General features: G+C 46.7%; 1 protein-coding gene across 6 annotated transcripts in view; it reads left to right on the top strand.

The window, feature by feature from the left end:
- JCAD (junctional cadherin 5 associated) overlaps positions 1-23,880 on the top strand; it is a 62,126-nt gene that overhangs the window by 25,761 nt on the left and 12,485 nt on the right. For 3 of the 6 annotated variants that reach the window (XM_063149094.1, XM_063149113.1, XM_063149127.1), the window contains exon 2: positions 18,775-19,136. In XM_063149094.1, coding sequence (XP_063005164.1) covers positions 18,835-19,136 — 302 coding nt within the window. In that variant the 5' untranslated portion in view covers positions 18,775-18,834. Of the gene's footprint in view, positions 1-6,175; positions 6,239-10,466; positions 10,488-18,774; positions 19,137-23,880 lie in introns of those variants that run through there. The other 3 variants (XM_063149103.1, XM_063149117.1, XM_063149137.1) reach the window with 3 other exon arrangements.

Raw genomic sequence — 23,880 nt, 5'->3', positions numbered from 1 at the left:
TAAAAAGAGAGGTTTTATTGTGTATTAAAACACAGTTTCAAGGATGCTCTCCTTTTCCTGGGTGAATCTGCACTCCCCAGGGAAGAGCTGTCTGCAGAGGCTCCACCATGACTGGTGCCCAACGTATGGCAGTGCTGGGGAAAGGAAGTCACTCACAGTGTTTATCTCCAGCCTCCTGGGGGCAAGCAGGAGGATTGTCATGGCAGTGGCAGGCCCACAGCCCATGGCCACTGATCCAGCTGCCCCTCCTGCTGCGTGCCCTTGCCAGCTGCACACAGGACCCTCAGCACCCTGAGCTCCTCTGTATGGCAGTGAGTGGGCCTGGGAGAAGGGAGTAACCTCCTCCAGGGCAGCTTTCCTTTATCTTCCCAGTTATCACAGTCTGACCAAAGTTTTGAAGACTAAACCCTTTCCAGACTCTATTTCTTGATATTTGCTGCTGTAGCTCTAGGTTATTCTGCCATCAGTATATATTTTCCTTTGTTTCTAATAAACCCCAGGGCTTCAGTTGCCTCTTAATAGCAGTGATTTCACAGCCTAGATGTATCAGTGTAAATAAATAAGAATGATTTTATCTGTACTATATCTGCCATCTTCCAGCTTATTGTTTATACATATATGTTCAGGAAAGGGAGGAGACATTCCCAAAAGGCCTCTCTGGTTTCTACATTACTTCACACACCTTTATTACTCTGGCCCTTGTGCTTCTCTTTCCCCAAGTTCTCCACTATTTCAGAGTTTACTCTCCCAAAGAAAGACCTGGTCAGCACCCATTATGTATTTGCAAGTTAAATTATCTGTACTAGTAAGAATATGATTGCAGCTGTTTTGAAGATGAAGTTGACTCTTTTCTTTTTTTCCCAAGTAAATTTGAAATTTATTTAATGAAAAAGGCAAAGAATTTTTAGCTAAAGCCTGTGCGTAACCTCAGTTTATTTTCAGTCTTCACTGTAACCCCAACATGTCAGTATCTGAGCTTGACACAGTAAATCTGGAGTCACAGCAGGATGGTGCTGAGCTGTAGCCAGATGTTTGATGGAAGGACAGGGTGGAACCCACTGCTTGACTAGACTTATACTGGACATCAGGCATGACCTGGTGGCTGCTGAGCACTCACAACTAAATGTGAGGGCGGCATTTCCACAGACATCATCAACATGTTGTGCTAACTCATGAGTTCTGACCAAAGGCTGCTCTTCTTTCAGCTTATTTGAAGTCTGTTTTCCTTATGCTCTAGTCTGCACAATGATGTTAATGAGATACACAGCTCCTACTAATTTATTGTTATTACAGAAATCAAGCTAAAACCTGTACCTGCAAAAAGACCTTTTCCCATATGCATGTCTCACTTCCCACTGTCTGTGAGTCTTCCCTCCTCATCAAGTGAAGGTCACATCTCTTGCAGGAATGCCAATGTGGCATTCACAGCTGAGCCTCCATGTGTAGCTTCATGGAGATGGATGGAGCTGCCATAACATCTGCATTGTACCACTCTGTACCCTGGTACATAAGGCATATACTATCAAATCTACAGTACATTATTAAGGAAATGCAGGAATTAGTCTTCTCTGAAGTAGAAAGCATTCAAATTTTAAGCTAAGAAAAGTAGGATAGATCCAACACCAACATGCCTTGCTACTGCATAACTTTCCTCCTTTTATCTTCCCCTACCTTTGGGGGATGACTCTTCCTCCCCTCATCACCTTGCTGAGAGGCCAGCTGGAGCTTCTAATCCTTCTCAAGAGCTTTTCAGCTGAATGACTGTACAAATATTTCAGTCAAGAAACACCCCTGAAAAACAAGGCTTAGCTGTTCTGCTCCCCAGCTGGGTGACAGGGGTAATTACTGTGATAACTTCCCATTTCTCTTGAGTGTTATGATGAGAAACTCATTAGTTATTTTCTGAGTACCCTGAGCCAAGTCCTTGAATGAAAGAGCTGTAAGGATTGTTTTAACAATATTTAGCACTTCAAAAGTTTTGGAAGCACTACCTAATTTTCCCAAATGTAAACCAGCTAAATTCTGCAGGGTAATTTGTGTGCCACACCCCTCAGCCTTTTTGTCAGTCTTCACAATGTTCAGGAACTCACACTCATATGGGTGTACGTTTCCTCTGTGTTAACTAGTATTTTATTTTTAGCTTTTTTCCCCCATTTTTCCTCCCTCCAGCACACTTTCATGTGTCATACTTTAGGACTTCCAGGTACATCTGACAGACCTGATAGCTTAGTCCTTACACTTAAAGGAAAATACTCTCCATGACTGCACTATTTCTGCTCCCCAGCAGCCAGTGGCCCAACACCTTGCACAGAGAGCAAATGCTGTGAATTAAATCATCTTTGCAGAATGGTCACCGCCTGACATCATGAACTATTTCCCTCTGTTCAATACATACCCACTCCTCCTTCTCTTTTGGGATGCCTAGGAAGCAATAAAGCAGTTCAAGAAAAGGATCCCTGAATACCAAGTCAAAATACAGCTAAAAAAGCACCAGAGGACTGGCAAATGAAAATCTCCCTTTTCCACAGCAATGCTTAGTGTTTCCCTTGATGTAGCAATAAAATATCTGAAGTTTCTCTGTTCCAAGCTGAAAGGAGGTGCCAATTGTATAAACAAGTGATTACTGTCAGGATGGGAAATGTGATTTTTTTCTTGCACAAAGGTAATAGCTATTTTGGTTTTGACTAGCAGCTGTTCTAAGTAAGTTTAATATCTTATGGCTGTAACATGCCATATAGGATGGACAAGAGGAAAAAATAACCAGGGGTTTAATAGCACATCTGTGGCTAGTTAGTTATGGTAAACTTCAGGTATGTGGTGATTTCAGCATATGTTCCTAAATATTTTCCCAGCAACTGGATCTAAGACAAAACCTGTTACAGTCTTTTGGGGAGTAATTAATGCACCTAATCACTTCAAACCCCACCAAATTATGAAAAAGTATGTTTGGTTTCACTGTAAAAAGCACTGATGAATGATCACCTCCAGAAATGAGGCTCCAAGCCCACGACAAGTTCTGTAGGAATGGCAGGAAAGTTCCGATCCCGAGCAGCGACACTGCTGATGGGACATAAAATATAAACAGGGGGCTCCCAGTCAGGGAGGTTTTGAGGCCAGGGAGAATTATAAAGCCATAAAACAGCAATAACTTGCATCGAGCAGAGCACAACTTCCCATTCACTTGGCACAGTGATGACACGCTGCAGTGCTGTTGCTGAAGAGTTGGCTGGTGTGCAGCATGTGTCTGTGTTTTTCCTTTTCCCTTCCCTCTAAATTAATTCATCTGTATTTCCCCCATCTGGCCTGTCTTGCTCATGTTTGTGTGTTTCTGTTTTCCACAATTTCTGTCCATAATGGCCACTTGCAGGCCAGACTTGCAGGCGCTGCTCTTCATCTCCTGGGGAGCCAAGTCCTGGTGCTCCCTGCTTGCCCAGGCACGCAGACCTGCTCTGCCATGTCCCACAGGATCCTGATCTGAGCCTGCCTGCTGTGACACAGGGATGCTCTGCTGCCTGCTGGGTCCATGCAGCCCCGCTGTACTCCTGTCCAGGTACCCAACTTTGCACACATAGCCCTCAGCAGCTTCTGATCCGTGGTTTCTTTGCCCTTCTTGCAGGGGGACAATAATGGTTCTCTCTTCTATTGCCCCATGAGTCACCCTGCCCCATCACACTGAGTTTTACCCACCTCAGGAGTCCTACATGGCAGGACAGTGAGTGGCTTTACTGCTCTTTTCTCTTCTGCAAACTCCATTTGTATGCTTCTCTCTCAGCCACATTTAGTTCTTTTAGCCTTTTAAGGATGAAGCTCTAAGCTCAAGAATGTCTGACTATGGTCTGCTTCTCTGGAAAGAGCCAAGAGAGGGAGATCTCCTCAGGCAGCTGCAGGGCTGTGGCCTTTGCAGGGGAGCAATGCTCCATCAGTTTGCACATTGACCATCAAAAGGCAGAATTCTCTCCTTCCTCCTCTGCTTTCCTCATCTTTGCCCTTCTGGCAGTCACAGTCTGCACTGCAGTAGCAACCTGAGACCACAACCCCACTGATCCGAGCACCGGGCAAAGGCACCGCAAGAAGCAACATCTGCCCAAAGAACTCGCTCTCTAACAGGCAGAGGACAAGGGGATGCAGGAGCAAAGGGAGTCCCTGGCAGCTGCACTGGTGCTGAGAAGCTCAGCCCTCAGACTTCCCAAATCACAGATTAACATGTTACACCAACCCTCTGGGCAATCCCCCTTGGACATTACTTGGGGCTGCCAGCAATCATTTGTTGTTAATTGTGAATCCAGCCCAAGGCATCCCTCCCATTGTCCCAAAAATCATGTTTGCTTTCTGGTGTCTGACTGTGGAGCTATGTTCAGCTCACGTTTTCAGTTTTGTCTCTGTAACAGGGACCTAGGAGCATGGGCACGGATTTCTTTTTTTAGGATCTTTTCCTCTGTTTTTCTAACTTCAAGGTCCTTTGACTTCACTTGGGGGGAATCTTCAGTGACTGCAGGACTCCAGACAAATCTGCAGGAGTGCCTCTTTCCAAGAGCTGCACCTCCCTTTGCAGCCCACAAAGTGTTCTCAGAGGAGATGTAGCAAAAATTAATCCCAGGTGCAGAGAGGCAGGTCTGAGATGTGCTGTCCTCTGTGCTTTTATCATGATCTCTACAGGCTGTGACATCATGACGACAAAAATGTCTCTCTGACAGTGTTCAGTAAATGGTCCCATTTCAAATGGTCCGATGGAATGGTCCAGCCTGTTCCCCCTCCCCACTTCCCATCCCCTAAATGCAGGGCCAAAGCAGCTTTCCCAACAGAGAGCTGTGACCTGCTCCGTGTGGCACACCATGACTACCCAGCCAGAGCAAAAGCTTTTGACTTGGGAAGCAGAGATTTAAACAGGACTGTCTTCTACAACCAAGGAGAACAAACAGCTCAGAGCTGCAGCCATGCAGACGAGAAAATAATTCTGGAAATTTTTTCTAACAACACAGAGGAGACAAGTATTTTATAAGTCCAGTACTCCCAATTTGCCTGTCAGAGTCAAGATATTTAAATAATGAACTGGAAGTTGTGGCAGCACGGCTTCCTTGATGGAAAACCTTGCTATTGTCACATCCACATGAAGCTGCTATGTGACAAAACTTAAACCTTCTACTGACTGACTACTGTGTCAGCTACAAGAATTCACCACAGGAAAATACAGGAGTTTCCCAACCAGCAAAGCCACAAAGAACTTCACAGGTACCCTGCAGGGACGGGGTGCCAGGGGTCTGCTCAAGGTCCCCCTGCTGCTGGTGGCATTGTCTTTGGTGGCTGCATCATGTGTCAGCAGCTGCAGGCTCACACCGCCACTGCTGGAAGACAAAAGGAGATGTCCATAGAAAAGCAGGTCAATGACAATAACTCCCAGAGCCCTGGGAAACCGGGGCACGGGAAACCTGTATTCAGTTCTGGGCTCTCCTGCAGACTTGTGCCGTGACCTTGGACTCATCATGTAACTTTACTGCCCTTGTTTTCTCACTATTAACTAGAGCACATACTGAATAGGACTCAATTTATGAACATGTGTAAGAGCGCTTCGATAGCCTGGGGTGAAAGTCAATTAAGACAGGGCAAGCAGTTGATGGGCCCAGCCAATTACTAAAGTAAATGATTCACAAACATACTCTTTTTTTGAGAGTGTCATTAAACCAAAAGAGATTTGCAAATTATTCACCTGTTTCTAGAGGCTGAATAGATCATGGGGAGGGGAAAGGTGGGGAAGTAGTGCTTCAAAAACTTTTGAAAACCATGTTGAAGAGAAGCCCTTTGGGTGTATAGCCAGGTGCCAGCAGGAACAGCAAGTTTTGGAAAGATCTGCTCATGTCCCTCTCCATCCTTGACACACCCGTCTTCCCTTCCGCAGATTTTCCCTGTGCTAAGAAAGTTGATGAAAGCTGAGCCGTGAGTTGTGCTCATTTGTGGAGAGAGAGGGAGGGAGGGCAGGAGCGGCCCGTTCACCTTTCCAGAGCACTCACACCAACACGCCGCCTCCCGCAGCGCCCGCTGCCCGCGGAGCCGCCCGGGGCGGGCCGGGCCGGGCCGGGCCGCGGGGGACGGGCGGAGATCCGCGATCGCCCCGCCCTCTGTCCGTCCCTCCGTCCCTCGGTTCCTCCCTCCCGCTCCGCCCCGCCCCGGCCGCCGCGGGCTCGTTGCCTCCCGCAGCCGCTGAGCGCGGCGGCCCCGCGGGTCCTGCGCGGCGCCCGGAGCGGTGAGTGCCGGCCCGGGAGCGGGCGGGAAGGGAAGGGAAGGACAGGACAGGACGGGACGGCGGCGCTCGGAGGTGTCCCGGAGCGGACGGCGGTGCGCGGCAGCGGGGGCACATCCCTCGGGTTCCCATCCCTCGGGTTCCCATCGCTTGCACCTGCTCGTTCTTCTCTCCCCCCGTGGCCGCTTTCTGTGGCGGGGCTCCCTGCCGGCATCCCCCGGAGCTCGCCCCCAGCCGGGGTCCCAGGGAAGTTGGTCGGTGCCGCTCGCTGGAGCCGCTCCCTTCATTCGCCGCCGGTCGCTGTGGTCCCAGCGCCCGGGACCGGGGCTCCGGCTGCGGCTCGGTGCCGGCTCCCACCGAGCCCAGAGGATGTGGCACCAGGGTCTGAAACACCGAGTGCCGTCCCTCTTGGTGTTTATCTGTACTCCGGTGTTTACACAGTAGTTAAATGGCTCTTTGGGTTATTTTACTTTCTGGTGGTTGTTTTAAGCCATGTCCTATTGCAAAGGAGACAAAACCTCGGCTGTTCTGTCAGAAGGAGATCTGTGCTGTTATGTCATTTCATAATTGCCTCAGAATTGCAAATCATGGCCTTAGTCTGCCACTGGATCTGTGCCAAAAGACTCTTGCATCTGTTAAGGATGGGTGGTTGTTTGGGTTCTTTTCCCTTTTTTTTCCTCCTTTTTTTTTCCTTTTTTTTTTTTTTTTTGATCAAGAGTTGAGAATAATGGCTTTTTATTGGCATGGTCTCTACACGTTAAGTTACTCCAGCCCCTGTCTTTAAGTGAACACACGATGTAACTGTTCTAAGTAGTCTGTCTGATTCACAGAGTCAAGACATTAAATCTTGGCTAGTGACAATGAGAATTGTGTCCTGCTGAAAAGTATTCAGCTGCACTTCTTTGCGTGAGCTGAGGCAGTTTCTCATTGTTACTTCAGAAGTTCCGATTCTGCCCAGAATGGCTGTTGCTTTTTGTGGGTAACAGACGCATGGAAAATAGCAACCTTCCAGCTTCAAACTAAACAATATCAGATTAATGGCAGAGAAGAGCTCTACAGATCAGAGATGCAGTCACTTGCAGAGCCTTAATTTGTGCCAGCACTTGGTTTGTAATCACTGAGGCTAGATCTGCTCTACCCTGCTATGCTGCGCAGTTCTACCACTCACCATGGTACCACTTGGAGGAGAAAGTGTGGTCCTGCCAGCTATTCCCTTTTCCAAGGATGCTTTGGGCAGCAGGAGGAAGTTGAGGCAGACTGCTGCCGTGGGGTAGAGAAGCTGGGCATGGCTGTGCCCCTCAAGGCAGGATCATCCCTAAGCTGCACCATCAGGGCACATTAGAATACCAACTAAAACACCAATTTAGTCTGTCATTTCAAAGGCTGGGCCCTTCTGCATCCTCCCTTCCTATGGTGATGTTAAGTGTTTCTCCACACTGCAACATGCCTTTGCCAGCTCTTGGAAAAGACGGATCTTTCAGGGTCTGCCAGGCTGTGTGTATCAACTGGCATGTTACAGTACTATATTGTTCTTTAGATGCATAACTTCACTGGCCTCTTATGACCTAAAAAGCACACAGAAAATAAACAAGGGCATATTGTTCAGTGGGAAGGATGCAGAAAGTTCTTCCACGTTAGCTGTTAGTTAGGGAAACACGACTTTTAAGTGTTTCTCCTGATTGTCAGAAGAATGACATGGCACATGTGAGCTTGTTTTTTGCCAAGCAAGCTCTACTTAGAAGGTGAGGCATTTCTGAACTTCTTGGTCACCTTGGAACTAGTTATGAGTGCATAGCAAAGTCCTGCCCAAATCTTCTCCTCTAATTAATTTGGCCAGAGGCCATCCTAATTAACCTTGAGGGAGTTCAGGGGTGGGAGAGCTTGGTATGAAACAATTGTTCTCTTGTAATTTGCCGTTTACAATGTGTTGACCAAGCTACGAGCTACATCTCTAAAGTCCTCTGGGTCTCTTGCTGAAGCCATTACACCAGTTTATTTGTTTTTAAACAGATGTTGTTTTCTGATCCTTGAGTGGAAGGGTTATCTTGCTTTCTGCAATCTTGTTATTGTGCTTTGTCGCAAGGGCAAGTGGGCTTGGGCTTGCTGGGGAAACTTACTCACCAGTTCCAGCTGTGAAGGAAGGGGTTGGTCAGCCTTTCAGCAGTCCTGATGCGATTGTTAAGGTCTCTGTGTGAACTGATGGCATCTTTTCACATCTACCTAGAAATAACCCTCAGTTCCTCTGGTACTGGCAGTGCCTGCAGGGAGGGAAAAGCCGCAGGAGCCTCTTTGCCCAAGAGTATTACAGTTAGGATATTAATGGAATTTGTCAGCCATAACTTGGACTGCCTCAAATGGTGAGGCAAGAGAAAAAATCTGAGATAGTTGAAAAAAGGAAAAAAAAAAAGTTAAAGGTTGGGTTCTGCTTTTTGAAAATGCTCATAGCACCCTGCAAGTCACTAAGAGTGTGATGAAGGGGGAAAAATGAACAGCTGCTTCTGGAATTCCAGGATGGTCCATCTTCCCACTTGTGATGGTGACTGCTCACCTTGTTGGTCCAGAGGGCTTATCTGTGCTCAGGAAGTGGGTCACCCTTCACCAGCCTGGGTTTCCCTCACTGCTGGGCAGCCCTGCCCAGCACACACAGCTCTTCAGCAGCACAACATCGATCGTGTGCAGCCTTCTCAAGCATCTGTCTAGTTTTCTTCTGTGCTAGTGCATGAAAATGCTACTTTGGCATTTGTTTTCTGGTAGAGCAAGGGGTCAGGGGGAAATCCTGCTGAGACTACCAGTCAGGACACACAGATCCAAGAAGGAAAGATCAAAGGCATCTGTAATACAGGAAGAAGCAGAGGGTCAGTCCGGAAGAGAGGGCATTTGATTATAGTACAGGGGTAATATAAAGGGGATAACACACAAGAGAGGATAGTAGTGTCCGAAAATGAGTGAACAAACAGATGTGTAAGACTCTGCTGAGAATTTATTTACTCTACAAGACACAATCCTTATCTCTTTGAAAGAAGAGAAGACCACACCAACCTTGGAACACTTCTGCTCCCAGCCACATTTGTGAGCAGGAGAAAGTGTTTGTTTATGGATCCCTCCTCCGTGAGTCCTGGCCTGATGGGCTGGCCTGTCCTGCTGTGATTAGTAGGATGCTAATGTGTGTAATCCTTTTGATCACAGAGCCTGGGCTCTAGAAGTCATGCCACTGTCACCTCAAAGAAGTTCAGCCATGTGATAGATCCCTTATTAAAAATTTTTGCTTTGACAGATTTAATACAGTTATTATTGAGATCCTTTTTTTTTTTTTCTTGTACAGATGGAGAGCTTTTCTATTAAAAATACAAAAAATAATGCTTATTCATGAAGTTTTAATGTGGGAGTAGCTTATTAGGACTTTGCCCATAGGTATTTTAGGTAGGATGATCAGCCCAAAATATCTTGATTTTACAATGTGAGCAACAAATGTGATTCCCTGTGCTTTGTTCTACCAGAGTGAACTGCTCCATACAAAACTGTGAACAGCATGGAAACATTCATCTGAGTCCTATAAAGCATCCTCTTCTGCAGCCTCCTTTTTGGGAGGCAAAGAGTTGACTAATTACTCTCTGTGTAATAAATGTACTATTTTGCTCTCCTGTTGTGACAGACAAAGCTGTCATTTGAGGAAATACACCATATGCTGCCAATTGGTGTAAGGACTGGTTATATCTGGAGCACAGAGTATCAGTGAGCACTCTTTAACAATTGCTCCTTTTCTGAAAAAAAATTTGGGCCAATTTCAGTGGACTGATGTGTTGGTCTGTCATCAGTGAAAGCCAGCTGTTGACATTTTGAAAACCAGCTAATACAAACAGTGGTATCCATGCCTGCTTGGATGTCCTCTCTCCCTGTTAGGCATTTACATCTATTTGGATGCTCAAGAGCCTCAGCCTATCAGTGCTCAGTCAGGCCTGGATTGGTCCATGGCAAATTTGAAAATCAAACTTATTTTGGATACCAACTCCCATCCATGTGCAGTCAGACATGTTTTTCAGCATTGTGTGACCCCAATACTCAAACACCCACATTACTTAAAAAAATAATCTCTTTCTCTCTACCCTTTTTCCTTGGTGAATGCGAGAAAGCAGAGTGTGAAAGCTCCCAACAAACAGCAGCACCTGAAGAGCAGCTGTCACTTGTGGAGATCTGCCCCAGGAGATGCTGGGGCAGATCATGCCATGGTGGGTTTGCAGATGCATCTGCACCGGTGAGATACAAGACAGGAATAACTACCTTCTGAGAGTTAAATAAACTCTTTAAGACTTGTTCCTCTCATCCTTCCCACTTCCTAATTTTATTTGAGACACATTGTATCATTAATTTGTTCTCTGGCACAGTTCCTCCAGGATTTCAGTGAGGTCTTTTTGCTCAAAGAATGCAAAGAGGATGTGAGCTGTAATTTTCACTGTCTGTGAATCTTTGTGTTAGAGAAAAAATGTGAACTCTCCTGCCCGCAGGTAATGAGAGTTGAACACAAAAATGCACATATTTCTTTTTAATTTCTTTGAGGTGGATGGGAGGGACTGGCCTGGGAAGACATGCAGAACCAACATAAAGTTGGCTTATCTTCCAGCAAAGACTTTGGCCTGTCTTCCTCCCATGTAGTCTGCAGAGATGATTATGCATGTAGCACTAGCAGCTTTGAAGCCTTCAGTACAGCACTGGCTGCAATGGAAACTTTTTTGAAGCTTTGCCTGGTGTGTATCCATGATGTGATCAGAGTCCTTTGGTCAGGACCCCCTTCTGGTGCCTCCTCTCATCTGCTGCCTCTTCTCTGCTCAGGAGCCTTCAACCCGTGGTGTGTGATTTGTGTCCCAGCCTCCCTGTCCCTCCCATCCCTGGAGGGGAAGCAAAGTTTCTTTTTCTACCCCTGTGCCAGACCTGCAGTCCCTTAGCACCCCCCTCACTCCTCCCTGCAGTGCAGAGATGTCAGGAAAGGGGGAGTTGTAGCAGGGGGATGGGGATAGAGGAGAAAGTCACATTGTATTTGAGGGGAGGTGGTTATTTGAACACTGAGAGATTTGTGGGAAAGAGTTTTGATTTTCTTGAAAATGTGTGGGGCATGCCAACAGAACAAGACATTTTTGGGGGGAAAGGTAGAGAAAGAATATTACAAAGTTTAGTTTCCATCCCAAATCCCTTGTCTCTCAGGCAGGATTGCTTCATCTGCACCACTTCTGATAGATGTTCATTCAGTCTGTTCTTGAAAACCTGTATTGATTCACAGCCTGCCAGCATAAACAGTCAATAACTATCATTATGGCTAGACAGTTCCTTTTAATACCTAATCTAAATCACCCTTGCTGCTTCCTAAGCCAGTCCCTTTGGTAATCCACTTCTGCAGGGAGTAGGACAAGATTATTGCAGCCTTTTAGCAGCCTGACATATTTAAAACTTGTTATCATCTCTCATTCTCTCACCCTCATTCCTCCACACTTTTCTTCCAACTAAACAAGCCCACTTCTTGTACCCTCTTCTCTACGGGTCACACTTAGCTAAATCTTTTATCATTCCTGTGAGCATCTTGCTTGAGGTAGGGCACAAACTGGAAATGGGGCTGAGAGGAGTAAAGAGCCTGATGTGTGATGCTCGTCTTGATATATCTCCAAGCTTATTCACTGCTCTTATGATGAAACCATAGAATTGTTAAACTTGGAAAAGGTCTCTAAGATCATTGAGTCAAATCATGTCATCCCTCTTTATGACTATAGCCCCAGAGACTCTTTTGCTGTACTGCCTCTTTTTGTTTTGCATGACATCCTTCTTCTTCAACATGTTTTTTTACACCTGCCTGTATTGAATCTCAATCATTCATTTCAGACTGGGTCTTTGATTTATTAAGATTTTATTCTAATTTTAATCCCTGAAAATGCTCAAAGCATTCCCTAGAGATTTGTAATTGTAATCTTCCTCCTAATTTACAAGTCATTAATGGAAATACTGAGTAGAACAAGACCCCAGGCACTCCCCTTATGTGTCTTTTCAGGTTGCCATTGGACTTGCTACTGTTCCTTGAGTAGATATTTGAAGTATTTGTATGCCTGCCCACAGTGAATTATACCTCAGTTGTATTCACCTGGTTTGCATATAAGACTATCACATGCATTCATCAAAGCTTTCCTCATTCCAACGTGTGACTTGTGCTGTTTTTTCCTCCCTAGTCACTATGCTCCCAGCTCAGTCAAAGAAGAAAATTAAATAGATTAGGCTTAATTTGTTCTTGACAAGTCTGTATTTTCTGTTTTCTCGTGGCTTTATCATGTGGGAGTGGATGCAGCTGCAGTGCAAGGCAGCAAGCAGGGAGATGGAAATTCTCCTTGGATCGCACACTTGCTCCCTCCTGCTCCATGATAATCAACATTTGTTATAAGTATTTACAAGGGAATTGAATAATAATTTGTCTGATTTGATATCAAAGCAAGGCTGTTTGGTCTATGATACCCCAGATCTGTCTCCTTCCCCCTTTTGTTTGAAGTTGGATAATATGTTTGCCCTTCACTTATCCTTTGAGAATTTCTAGAAGGTATTTACTCATGGCTAGGAGGTAGCCCTGACTATTTCCCTCCTCCTTCCTTACTCCTAGCCTATGCTTAATTAAGCCTCACCAAGTTGGATACATCCAACTTACATTAATGTTCTCCAGTCTCTTTCTCCTGTGTTCTAGAGTATCTTTGCATTAAATAGCTAACATTTGATCATAGTGAACATTATTGTTGGAGGCTCTTCAAAAACATTAATTTTATCTTTCCCGATGGGGCGTGTGTCTGCAAGTCAGTGGATGTGGTGCTGGCTGTTTCTGTGGGCAGGGGCATGGCATTCTGAGGTGGCTGCATGCACATCACCACTGCAGCCTGCTGGTTACAGTCCCATCTGACCTTATCGTCCTGCAAAAGATGAAATTAGCAAGGTAAAAACCATGTTTAATGTGCTTTTGATAGGCTGTTTTATATGCATACATGCAAAGCCAGAGTGAGAAAACAGGAGCAATTAAAATGTCCAAAGCCTTAGATATTCTCCAGGGATATAGCTCAGGGTTATATTTAGACAGAGCAAGTAGCACCATCTAGTATTGAAACAACCATAAGAACCTGTTTTCCATTGCTCTAGTCTGTCAGGCTTTTATCACTTGATCTGAGACTTTCAGGTTGTGTCTCTCTCTCAAGCTAGGTTTATTTTAATATTGTCAGCTAAACCAATTCAACCATTTCCAAGAAAAACTAGAGGGGAGGAAAGAAGGAATGTTGTTTTGCCCACATTAGAAAGGGGAAAGAAAAGAAATCTTTCAGCTTTTTGATTAAGAGCTGCGGTGCCATCATGTTCAAGAACAGGATCTCTGGTGACAAGGCTTGGAGACATCTGTGCGTGTTCCTGGCAGACTCTGCTTTGAATTACTCCATTTTCTGAAGACTTTTCTCCCCATCCATCCCAGCCCAGCCTCTGGTGCTGAGGAGCCCACGGGTGACCCAGCCCTGTGCTCGTGCCCTCACTGCTCCAAGGGATGTGCCAGCAGAACGTGCCTGTGCAGGGCTGTGCTGCTGGAGTGGGAGCATCCCTGTAATGACAGCTCCTGCTTCTTCCAGTGTAGGTGAGATGGGGTCTCCAATCTGGAAGCAGGCACAGAGGTTCTTCTGCTGGAAGTGTAGACAGGACAGTAGGTTTTCATCAGATGGGGAAGGAGGAAATTGGGGTGATGGATGCAAACTGAGGGCTGGCCAGCAGAAGCTGTGAGGGGTGCAGGAGGAAGGATGGGCTGACTGCCACAGTGGTGGGCTGTGTGGGAAGAGTGGCTCAACTGGTGGGACCAGGAGACAGGAGGGCAGAGAAGGGATCCTGGAGGAGAGGGGGAGGACAGCAAGAAGTGTTGGTGAGTGTGGGAAGGGGGAAATGAAGGCACTGGGTTACATGGTGGTGAGGAGTTAACAGGGTGGGGGGGACATGGGGCTTCCTGGACAAAAGTGTTGGAGTTGGATTAGATGGACAGAGGGATGGAGGAAAGCACCGTACACAAATTACTGCAACCATTTTTTTTGGCTCATCTCAAAATGAGTTTGTGTCTTCATTGTGTGGACAGCTATTTGCCATACTTAGGTTCATGTGCAGAGGCACTAGGTTCTTGCAGCAGTTGTTTTGTGCCTAATTCACTTTTAGAGCTGAGTCCTTCAAAAAATCAGGTTGTAAGCACTTCAGACTGGGTGCCTAGAGTCGAGAGGATTGTTTCACTTTAGTCTGTCTGCATAAATATTCTGTCTGGCACATGTCTGATATGAAATGAGAATAATGTCACCCAGATGTGAGTGAAGATAAGCTAGTTTAATGTGTGACCCATCTAGACAATACTCTTTGTAATTCAGATGCCTGTTAGCAACTATATCTTCAAAGCAGTGTTTGAATAGCTGCTGTAGAGACAGGCCAGGAAGAACTGCCATCACCTAGCCTGCACACCAATCAAGCACAGAGTCCTGCAGAATTCAGTAGCCTCAAGTCACGTAATTAGAGACTGCAGCAAATTGTGTGTCCTTGATTTGGGCAATTCTTGATGTTGTATGCTTCATTTTGCAGCATGAATCGTGTTCCTTCAATGTTTTATTTTCTTTAAAGTTGTACAAAATCATTTATATTATTGTTCTAAGTAGTTCTACAGAGGTGGGAGGGCAAAACATGCTCAAGAAGGATTTCAGGGGTTGTATTCAGCCACTGAAAGGGTTACCACTTTCCCCTACATTTCAAGTAGTGGAGGGCAGGAGAGATGTTACACAGAGGGCAGCCAGGACCAACTCCTCTGTCACTCCTGGTCTCCCACCCAATGTGTAGCTGCTGTTCCACTCTGTGGAACTTGGGCTAAAGGAAGGAGCCTGCCAAGGGGCTGCTCAGAGCACCATGGAGCAGAGCACCATGCATTCAATGCCATGCAAGTCATTTCAGAGCACAGAGGTAAGACCTGCTTCTGCCATTGCTGCAGGTGTTGGCATTCACCATCACTGGAACTGGTCATCATACAGATGGTGGTGGTACCCCCCGAAATAACAAGGCTTGGGAACTCCTGCCACTGAAAACAACTGCAGACAAAGGCAGATCATAAATAGAAAACAATGTGTTTCCCCCACTGAGAATGAGTCCCAGAAGCAGCTCAGAGGAAACTAGCACCAAATTTCTTTGGGGTGTTTTTCAGGAGTGCGTTGGGCTTTTCTCAGGCCGGAGGTGAGCTCCGTGCTCCTGGAACGAGCACCCCAAGGTGAGGTGCTCTGATGGCGTTTCCATCTGCCGATCCCATTGTGTTCCTCTTGCCCAGGCCGTGGGTCTCCATTGTGTCTGCCTACATGGGGGCTGATGCTGATTTCCGCCGTTCACACTTGTTTCTTTGCATCTGAGAGTGCTGCTGAGAAGTTTCCAGAGAAAAGCTTGGCCCCTGTTTCCAATGTTCTGCAGAGTTGTACCGGCTGCCGGGGACAAGTCGGAAACACTGGCAAGATAGCAGGCATCCTCAGGAAGCAAACCCTATCAGAAAGCAGTGATGTCATTGGCAAACAAAACAAATGAGGGCTGGAAAAACAAACTGTTTTGCAGCGTTGTTGATCTTCCCTCAAATTAGAAGCTCTGCACAGCCTTTACTCTGCGGTCCAGACTGACAGATTATTTACATAGAATGCTGCAGCAATGGTTTTATTACTCCTGCCAATCCAATTCCTTTGATTTTATTTTTTAGGTTTATTTATCTAAGGGAGGGTGGGGTGAGTGTCCTAGAACTCTAGCCAGATTCAGAAAGCTGGCCAGCATCCTTGCACATGATGGGTGCTGACATGGTTGATGTCCTGCAAGCTTTGATCAGGCAGGACTTCTGGCTTCCCTGTCCCTGATCAGGTCCAGTGCAGGACATGCTACTTCCCCATGACTTCTGCACTATCCTTTGAGGCTGTGTCCTGACAATGTCCCAACTAGTGGCCACCTGCCACCACTGCTACTGGCTCCTTGGAGCTTGTGCCATGAGCACGGAGCAGGATTCTCCCCCTTGGCTATTCCCATTGTGGTGTTGTGTTGGGCATAGTGATAGCATCCTTCTCCCAGATGGGCCTCCCCAGCACATGTAACCATGGGGTTTCCCCTTCCACGCATGGTGAGTTTGCAGAGCAGGAAGAGACAGTCATACCAGTTCCTCATGGCACACTTCCACTTGCTGCTCCTCACCACTGGTGCCAAAAGAAGGATCAGAGTAAACCCCATGGGCTGGAGGTTTCTCACCCACACAGCTTTGCCTCTCTGATGGCTGCAGTGCGTGGCAGAGAGGGGGTTAAACTCCTCTCCAAAGCAGCCTTCTAACAGCAGGAAAAGCACATTTCTTCCTTGCACCTGTGAGCACTTCGATGGGCTTTCTGCTGTTTATGGAAGTCACATTGGATCTTTCTCCTGTTAGAAGCTGAACAGCTCTAGCAGCCAGCTGTTCCCTCTGCTCTGCTCATACCTGGCTCCTTGCACAGTCCAGGCAGGGGGTGGATGGAAAATCAGCTTTTTAGGTCAGCATTCAAAAATAACCCACAGAGCCTTCCCTTCCTTCCATGAGGGAAGGGTCCCTCTCCTCCCTGCTTTCTGCATGCTTGTACTTACTGCTGGTGCATCTACTCAGAGCTCTTACTGGGAATTTGGAGTTCTGTTCTAGCAGGGGCTAATATCCTCAGCACAGAGCTTTATTTCTCTGTTTTGGAAGGGTGTGTAGTGTTGCATGTGTGAAAAGGGAGGAGATTCATTAAGCTCTAGGGACAAACCGGTTTAGGTGTTCAGGAGGCTCTCAGGGTGGAAAGCCACTTTTGCAGTGTTCCAGGTTAAATTGTGGCTCTGCATAACAACTGTGCCTGTTTTTCTATACTGTGAGCTCAGCTTGGGTGAGTGCTGTGGCCAGTGTGGGCAGTGCAGGGGTAGCTAGATGGTTCCTGGGTGCCTGGAGCTGCACACCAGGCTGGCTCCACAACTGGCACAGCATCCAGGAGTCAAGGTGGGACAGAAAATGGGTTGGGCACTGGATAGGCAAAGAGTGGCCATAACACATGGAGTGCTGCAGCACAGAAACTGGTTTATATGGTGTGCTAACACATCCACTTCTGTGTATGTGTAGCCTGAGAGATTTAGTACTAATAAACATGGAACAGCCATCTCAGTAGTTGCTCCATTTCAGGTAAATCCTTGTGAACAATAGGAACAGGCCTTCTCCCTTTCTTCATGCCCAGGAAGAGCATCAGAGACAGTGTATAAAATGTACTTTTGTAATGATCTTTGCAGAGACAGTCTCCTCTTAAGCAGCTGCTAGTGCAGGGCCCATGATCCTCAGGTGGACCTGCTGCTGCTAAGGACACACAGTACTCACTAGATGTGTTAAATGAACTCTTCATGCAAGGAAAAGAATCTTGTGGTTATATTTTACATAAATCTATTTCTGTGTGTTTTGTGTGTTTTACCTTTTTATCCACCTTTTAAAAATTTCTTTCTTTTGTTAACACAGTTCAAACAGGGAGGAATGTATCAGGATGGGTCCATTGTTTTGTACAACCTTCAGAACAGAACGTTACCTTCCTTCCACACTTTTTAAAACCCTGGAAGAATGGGTATTCTATAATTGCCATTACAAGCTGTGAGAGTGGTATAGACAATAGAGACTGTTTTCAGCCAGCTAATTCAGTTTGCTGGATCTGTGCTCTAGTCAGTACAGAATTGAGGGCTGTCACTGGGGAAGAAAAATCTTCACCATCCTGTGTCTTGCAGATCCTTGAGACACAATACACATGGGCATCACGTGTTGTTTATAGTCATGTTGCACAATGGAAGTGTGCTGTAAAAACAGCATACTTGAAATCTTAGGTTTTGTGTTATTCTAGCTGAGGACTGCAGCAGACCAATCTAGGGAGAAAAGAAAGTAATCTGTAAAAAGGACTGTTTAGCTGGGGTATTGCATGATATTACCTGGGTTTCGCATGTGGTTGCATAATTCGTTTTTGTTCTTATGCATATTTTGTCCTTGTTCATGTGAACATTTCTTTTTAATTGGAATATGCAGAACTATGGGGAGAGGCTTATTGCTTTGTAATCCACCCCCTCCTCCTGCAGCAACTTAAAACATAATACAGAGCACACCTCTCCATGACTGGAGAAAAATAGTTGTCTAAGGAAGTGCCTACTCAAGTTGTAGGCTTACCTCCAGTGCAAAGTTTTTATTTTGAGGTCGCATTTGTGAAACCTGAAAGCTGCAGTCACCAGTGAATTCTTGAGTGAAAGGGACTGAGTCAGCAGCAGCAGCACAGCATCTGCTGCTTGGCTGAGTGCAGGGAGGTGTATTGTCTAGGGAAGGACAGCACATGATTCATCAGCATCTGCATGCACTTTGCTTCTTCTATTTTATTAAGAGACTGAAAAACTGAGTAGTGGAGATGAGACTCCTAGCTTCCTGAGCCTACCAGCTGATCAAAGGGACCTTTTCTTGTCTGAGTGGCCTTTTTGGTTGTGTTTTGTAGTGATGGGTCCAGCTGGAAAGAGCTTTCTGATGGCACAGCTGTGAGTGAATCCAGCACAACATGTTCAGTGTCGAAGACCTTCTGATTTCTCATGGATACAAATTGTCGAAAAATCCCCCTGCTTCATACGAGAACAGATACGATGGATACCGGCATGAAACCACGGGGAGCAGATCTGCCCAGAGACCAGCACTGAATGGGATTGAAGCAGAATCCAGAGCTGGGGCCTACAGCAAGAGGCCTCTGGTGAAAACCAGCTCGAGCAGCACTGAAAGCAGCCATGGGAGCCAAGGGAGGCAAGCAGGTCCTGGTTACCACCATGACCTTCAGGGTTTGTCCACTTTTCATACTTCAGAAGGGGGGTAAGTTTCAGCATCATGCCATGGCTTTGCTTTCTCTTTCTTTTGGTCTTGACAGATAACTAATCATGACTCTAACCCTTAACACCATCTTCCTGTGATCCTTTCCTGCTCCCATCCCAGTAACCATTTCTGTTCACTGGATAGCAACATCCAGTGGCACATCCATTCACCTTCTGCTAGAGAAAGGCCTTTGGGAATACAGGGATAATGGGAAGTGGCTGAGTGTGGGAAAATATGTTTTACTAATGAGAAAGGCCTTTCTGATGGACTTAGGAAAGCTTAGTTTCGGCACAGGGGGAAAGAAAAAGAAAAAAGTCATCCTTTTCTTCAGTTTGAAAACTGCACCCTGCTTTTTCTGCCACTTACACACCCAGGTTTTCCTGTGGATTCAGCCACATGCAGCTCTTGGTGGGTGATCCTACATTCATTGAAGACTTGCTTGTTCTCCTAAGGCTGCTCTCGTGGAGTAAACATGAGAGGGTGCCTGTGCACTTCTTTTACAAACAACTCCAAGCCAGTGGAAGCTGTTGTTGTCACTCCAGAGAACGTGCCTGTGCAGCCATGGCTTGCTCAGCACCGAGTACGTGCACACCAGGCTGGGCAGGAAGAGCTGAGTGTACACAGCGACACTCAGCCATTGTTCTGCAGCTATTTGAGGGCTGCAGATGGACAAAGGAAAGGGGCTCGAGCAGGACTGGAAGCCAGCCCAAGTGTGACGATGGTTTGCAAGGAAAAGCCCCTTCCTCCTGCCGAGTGGGCTTGAAACTGAAAGCAGGGCAAACACTGTCACCTTGGGAGCTTGTCCTCTTACAAAGACCTTCAGTAACATGTGGCAAAGCCATGTGTCCCCTTACTCCTGGGCTTGTCTGCTCTTTCCCTTCACATCTTTTCCCCTCGCAAGTCTGTTTGCCTGGAGCAGGAATGGCTGCTGGTTGCCAGTTAGGATAATGGGCAGGAAGAGATGTGAGCCCTCTAAAGCAGTCATAGGACAGCAAGTCCTGAGGAAGGTCTCCAGGTGGAACCATCCATTCTAGAGAAGGAAGGACAGAACACAGATGTAAGGGTAATTGGGAGAGTCCTTTCTGGTATGTTTTGGATGAAGTAAACGGGACAACAAAAAACAGTGAGGAAAGATACTGAAAAAGAATAAAAGGGAAGAAGGTTTTGAAGCAGGGGAAGAGAGTGTGCAGTGGTGCTGAAGCTGATGCTCAGTTTGATGTGGAGAAATACTGTTGTGAAGAGGATCTCACTGTGTGAGGTGGAAGCAGCCACAGCACTGCTGCTCCTGCAGCCTGTTTGTCAGAGCCTGTGTGGGTGCACAGGGATTTGGGAGGGCTGCTGCCTCCCTGCTTCCCATTCCTCTGGTGCATCTGCAGGGCTCACACTTCTGCCCCACATCTTGGATATGGCAGAGATATCTGTAATTGCTGGCCTTGGCTAGAGATCAAATAATGCTCTCTAACAGTTTAAACATCTCTTCCTAAATGCAGGGGGTGGGACGTGCCAGTCTACAGCATAGTTAAATATTAATCCTGGTTTTTAAAAGTGGCTTTTCCACATAACATAGGGAACACGACCCTGGAAATGGCTTTGTCACACTTTCATAAAAATAGAAATATTTTCTTGCTATTACTGCTACAGCAAGATCTGATTCGCAGTGAGCCTACTGGGAACTGAGAACAAGGTACTAGCAGCTGGAAAAACCTTTGTATCATCCCTTCCTTGCCATGCCTGGGAGTGTGGAGTGCCTCTGGTGTGGGGCATGACACAGCCATGGCTGGGCTGGGCAGAGAGGAGGGAGCTCTCCAGGCTGGATCCAGGGAAGCCTCAGCACTGCAGTGCCTCCTGTCAGCTCCTGAGCCCCTCCAGGTCCCCTCCCAAGTCACAAGGCTGCCATGTGCATGTGAGCTGCTCCAGAGCTGGAGAGAAGATACCTGTGGTGGCCTGCTGGGTGTGCTCAGGCCGGTGACAGGCAGGCCATGGGGAGCTCCAGTAGATGTTTTGATATTGCTCTTGGTTTCTGGACTGCTCTGGGAAATCAGCTTCTGGTTCCCAGGCTGGGGAAGTGCTGCACACTGCAGAGACCTGGGGACAATTGGGACCCAAAGAGAAGATGACCACCCAGGGAGTTTCTCTCTGGGCATCACAGGCTTCCTGCCACCCTTTCTTGGTGCGGCTTTCCCAGGTAGCACAGGGCAGGAGAGGGCCTGAGCAGGCTGTGTGTGTGGTGGTGACACACTTCAGGGGTGGTGACAGTTCCACAGCAACTCTGAGCATGGCTAAGGCTCCTTGTCCAGGGAATTCTCTACACCATACTCCTGTTTACACCACTGATGGAACTAATCCTCTCCCATACACCGTGGAAGTGGGTGATGCTGCCAGGCTCGTGGCTGCCTTTGCAGGCAGGTTTGCAGGGCTTGTGGTGTTTTGTGATGGCAGGGGATGATGCTGTTGTCTCTGCTTATTGGGGTTGTTCTGCCAATCAAACCTTGTTGAGCAGGGTAGAGGCTTCATAGCCACTGCTCCTGCTGCTGGTGAGGGGAGAGTCATGCCCCAGTGGAATGGGGAAGGGATGTTTGGCTCCATCCTATTGTTCTTCAGGCACAGTGTGAGGGAGCAGATGATGGGAGGCCTCTCCTGGCTGTCCTTGCTTAACTGAGCATTTGGAGGCCACGCAGTAAAGGTTTGGAAGAGGAGACAAGTCAAAAAAAAAGGGAAAGCTGATCCTATGGGTATAGATGAGAGTTCTCTGCACAGAATTCCCTTCTGATTCTGTTCTAAGTAGAGAGAAGAGGCACTTTGCTTAGTTGTTTGTGTGGGAGGAACTGTTAGTTGCTAGCAAATTTAGTGATAAATAGATATCATTAATGAGATCACCTGCTGGAACAACTAGAAAAGCATATTGGTGTTTTCCAGTGCTGGGTCTCAGAAGAGTGTATGTGAGGATAGGATCTCAAAATAGAACAGAAGCTGCCAGCGTCCAGAACAGCCCTCTGAAAATTTTTCCACCTTGCTGACTTTGTTAACAGTGCTCTTTGTGGGGCACAAAGGCTGTGCCAGTGCCTACAGCTCATGCAGGATGAGCTACTGAGTGCCCAACACCTTCCACTTGCACGCTGGCAGCCAGCAACAGGGACAGACATTGCCTACATAGCCCTGCAGTGGCCTCATTCTGCAGGCTTTGGACTTGGATGCCTGTGCCATGCTGCTTCACTTTTGGCCCCATTATTGCATCATGTGAGGTCCTGCTGGTCCAGCATCACCCTAGGGGAAAAAGGCAGCTTCAGTCCATGGCTCTGAGCAAGACAGCTCAGTGAAATGTGGTCATAAACCAGTGCAGCTTAGACTTTTGGCCTCATTTCTTGTAAAGGGCTAAAATTCACAGAAAGCTAGAAATAGTTTTGGGGGTTTATGTAGAATCTTTATGTAGAATCAATTCAAAGCATTTTATGAGAGCAAATGTGATACTCGTTAGAAGCAGGCCTGTTAGAAGAGAGTTCATAATGTTAAAACTCATCTCCTTGATCCCTTGGGACCACTCTGTCCCTGGAACTTAAATCTCCACAGTTGGTGCCACGGGACTGCTCCATCCTTGCCTCCATCCTCCTCCCAGCTGTCAGGCACGTGGAAGCTGCTGTGTCTGGGTGTGCATTTCATTGTGCATCAGCACTGGTACATCCTGGAGAGACACAGAATTGTGGAGTGGCAGAGTCAGAGATGAGCTGCTGCACACAGGGGCTCTGAAGTCTCCTCTCTAGTGATATGCACCACCTCACCTTTGGGGAGGCTGCAGTGAAGCATTTTAAACTTGGAGTGGCTCTTGGAAGTTTCCCCTTCCAGCACTTGATGGACTGCAAGAGCCAGAAGTGGCACCCGTCCAGGAGGGAGCCGTGGCCACAGGCAGGGTGGCTGTGCTGTGCCTGCCTGCCATGGCTGCATGCAGGTGTGCAGGAGCTGCTCTCCATCACTGGGAGCAGAGGAGACTTCAGGATGGAGCTGCACTGGAGGCTCCTTGGAGCATCCTCTTCCCTCCGTACAGTGCAGTGTCATCTTCACAAGTTTACAGGGTCCCTGATAGAGGCTGGCTATGTAAACACTTCTAGTGCCTCAGCCAGGATTTAGAGAGACAGACACTGTCTGTCCTATGAGTAGATCTTAGAAAGGATCAGGTTTAAAATGCTCGAAATGCCTCTTTTTAAATTTCTTTCTTACAGTCTTGTTGCAATGATGTACAGGTTACACAATGGATTGTATCATGTTCTAAAGTTCATTACTGGAGCCTAGTTATTAACCTTTAAAAATAAATTTAATCCTTTTAACAGCTTTTAATAAATGGAGGAGCTTGCTTTCTGTTGAAAAGAATTTTGGGTTATTTTATGGGGTTCTTTTTAATGGTGAATTAAGCTTTGCAACATCACAGGATATTTAAAAATCAGAATTTTTAGGTGCTTTTCTAAGAGACACTACCACTTAAGCAGGAATCATCTCAAAGAAGTCTGATGGCCTGTGCTGAGCAAGATGTCAAACTAAATAATTCTAATGGTCTCTTCTGATCTTGGAATCTACAACTGTACTTCCTGCAATTTCTGTAGACCCTTTTACAATGATGGATAAAATCAATCAGAAAGAGCAAACCTATTCATTTTCTCCTCACTCTCATTGGACCCTGTTTCTCCCCTCATTTTGTAAACACAGATACAGATGGTGCCACAGCAGTATGAGGATGAGATGAAAAGGTAGAAAA

The sequence above is a fragment of the Melospiza melodia genome, chromosome 1, assembly GCF_035770615.1.
Source record: "Melospiza melodia melodia isolate bMelMel2 chromosome 1, bMelMel2.pri, whole genome shotgun sequence".
In the NCBI taxonomy this organism is placed as follows: domain Eukaryota; kingdom Metazoa; phylum Chordata; class Aves; order Passeriformes; family Passerellidae; genus Melospiza; species Melospiza melodia.
This window is presented reverse-complemented; position numbering and strand designations above follow the sequence as displayed.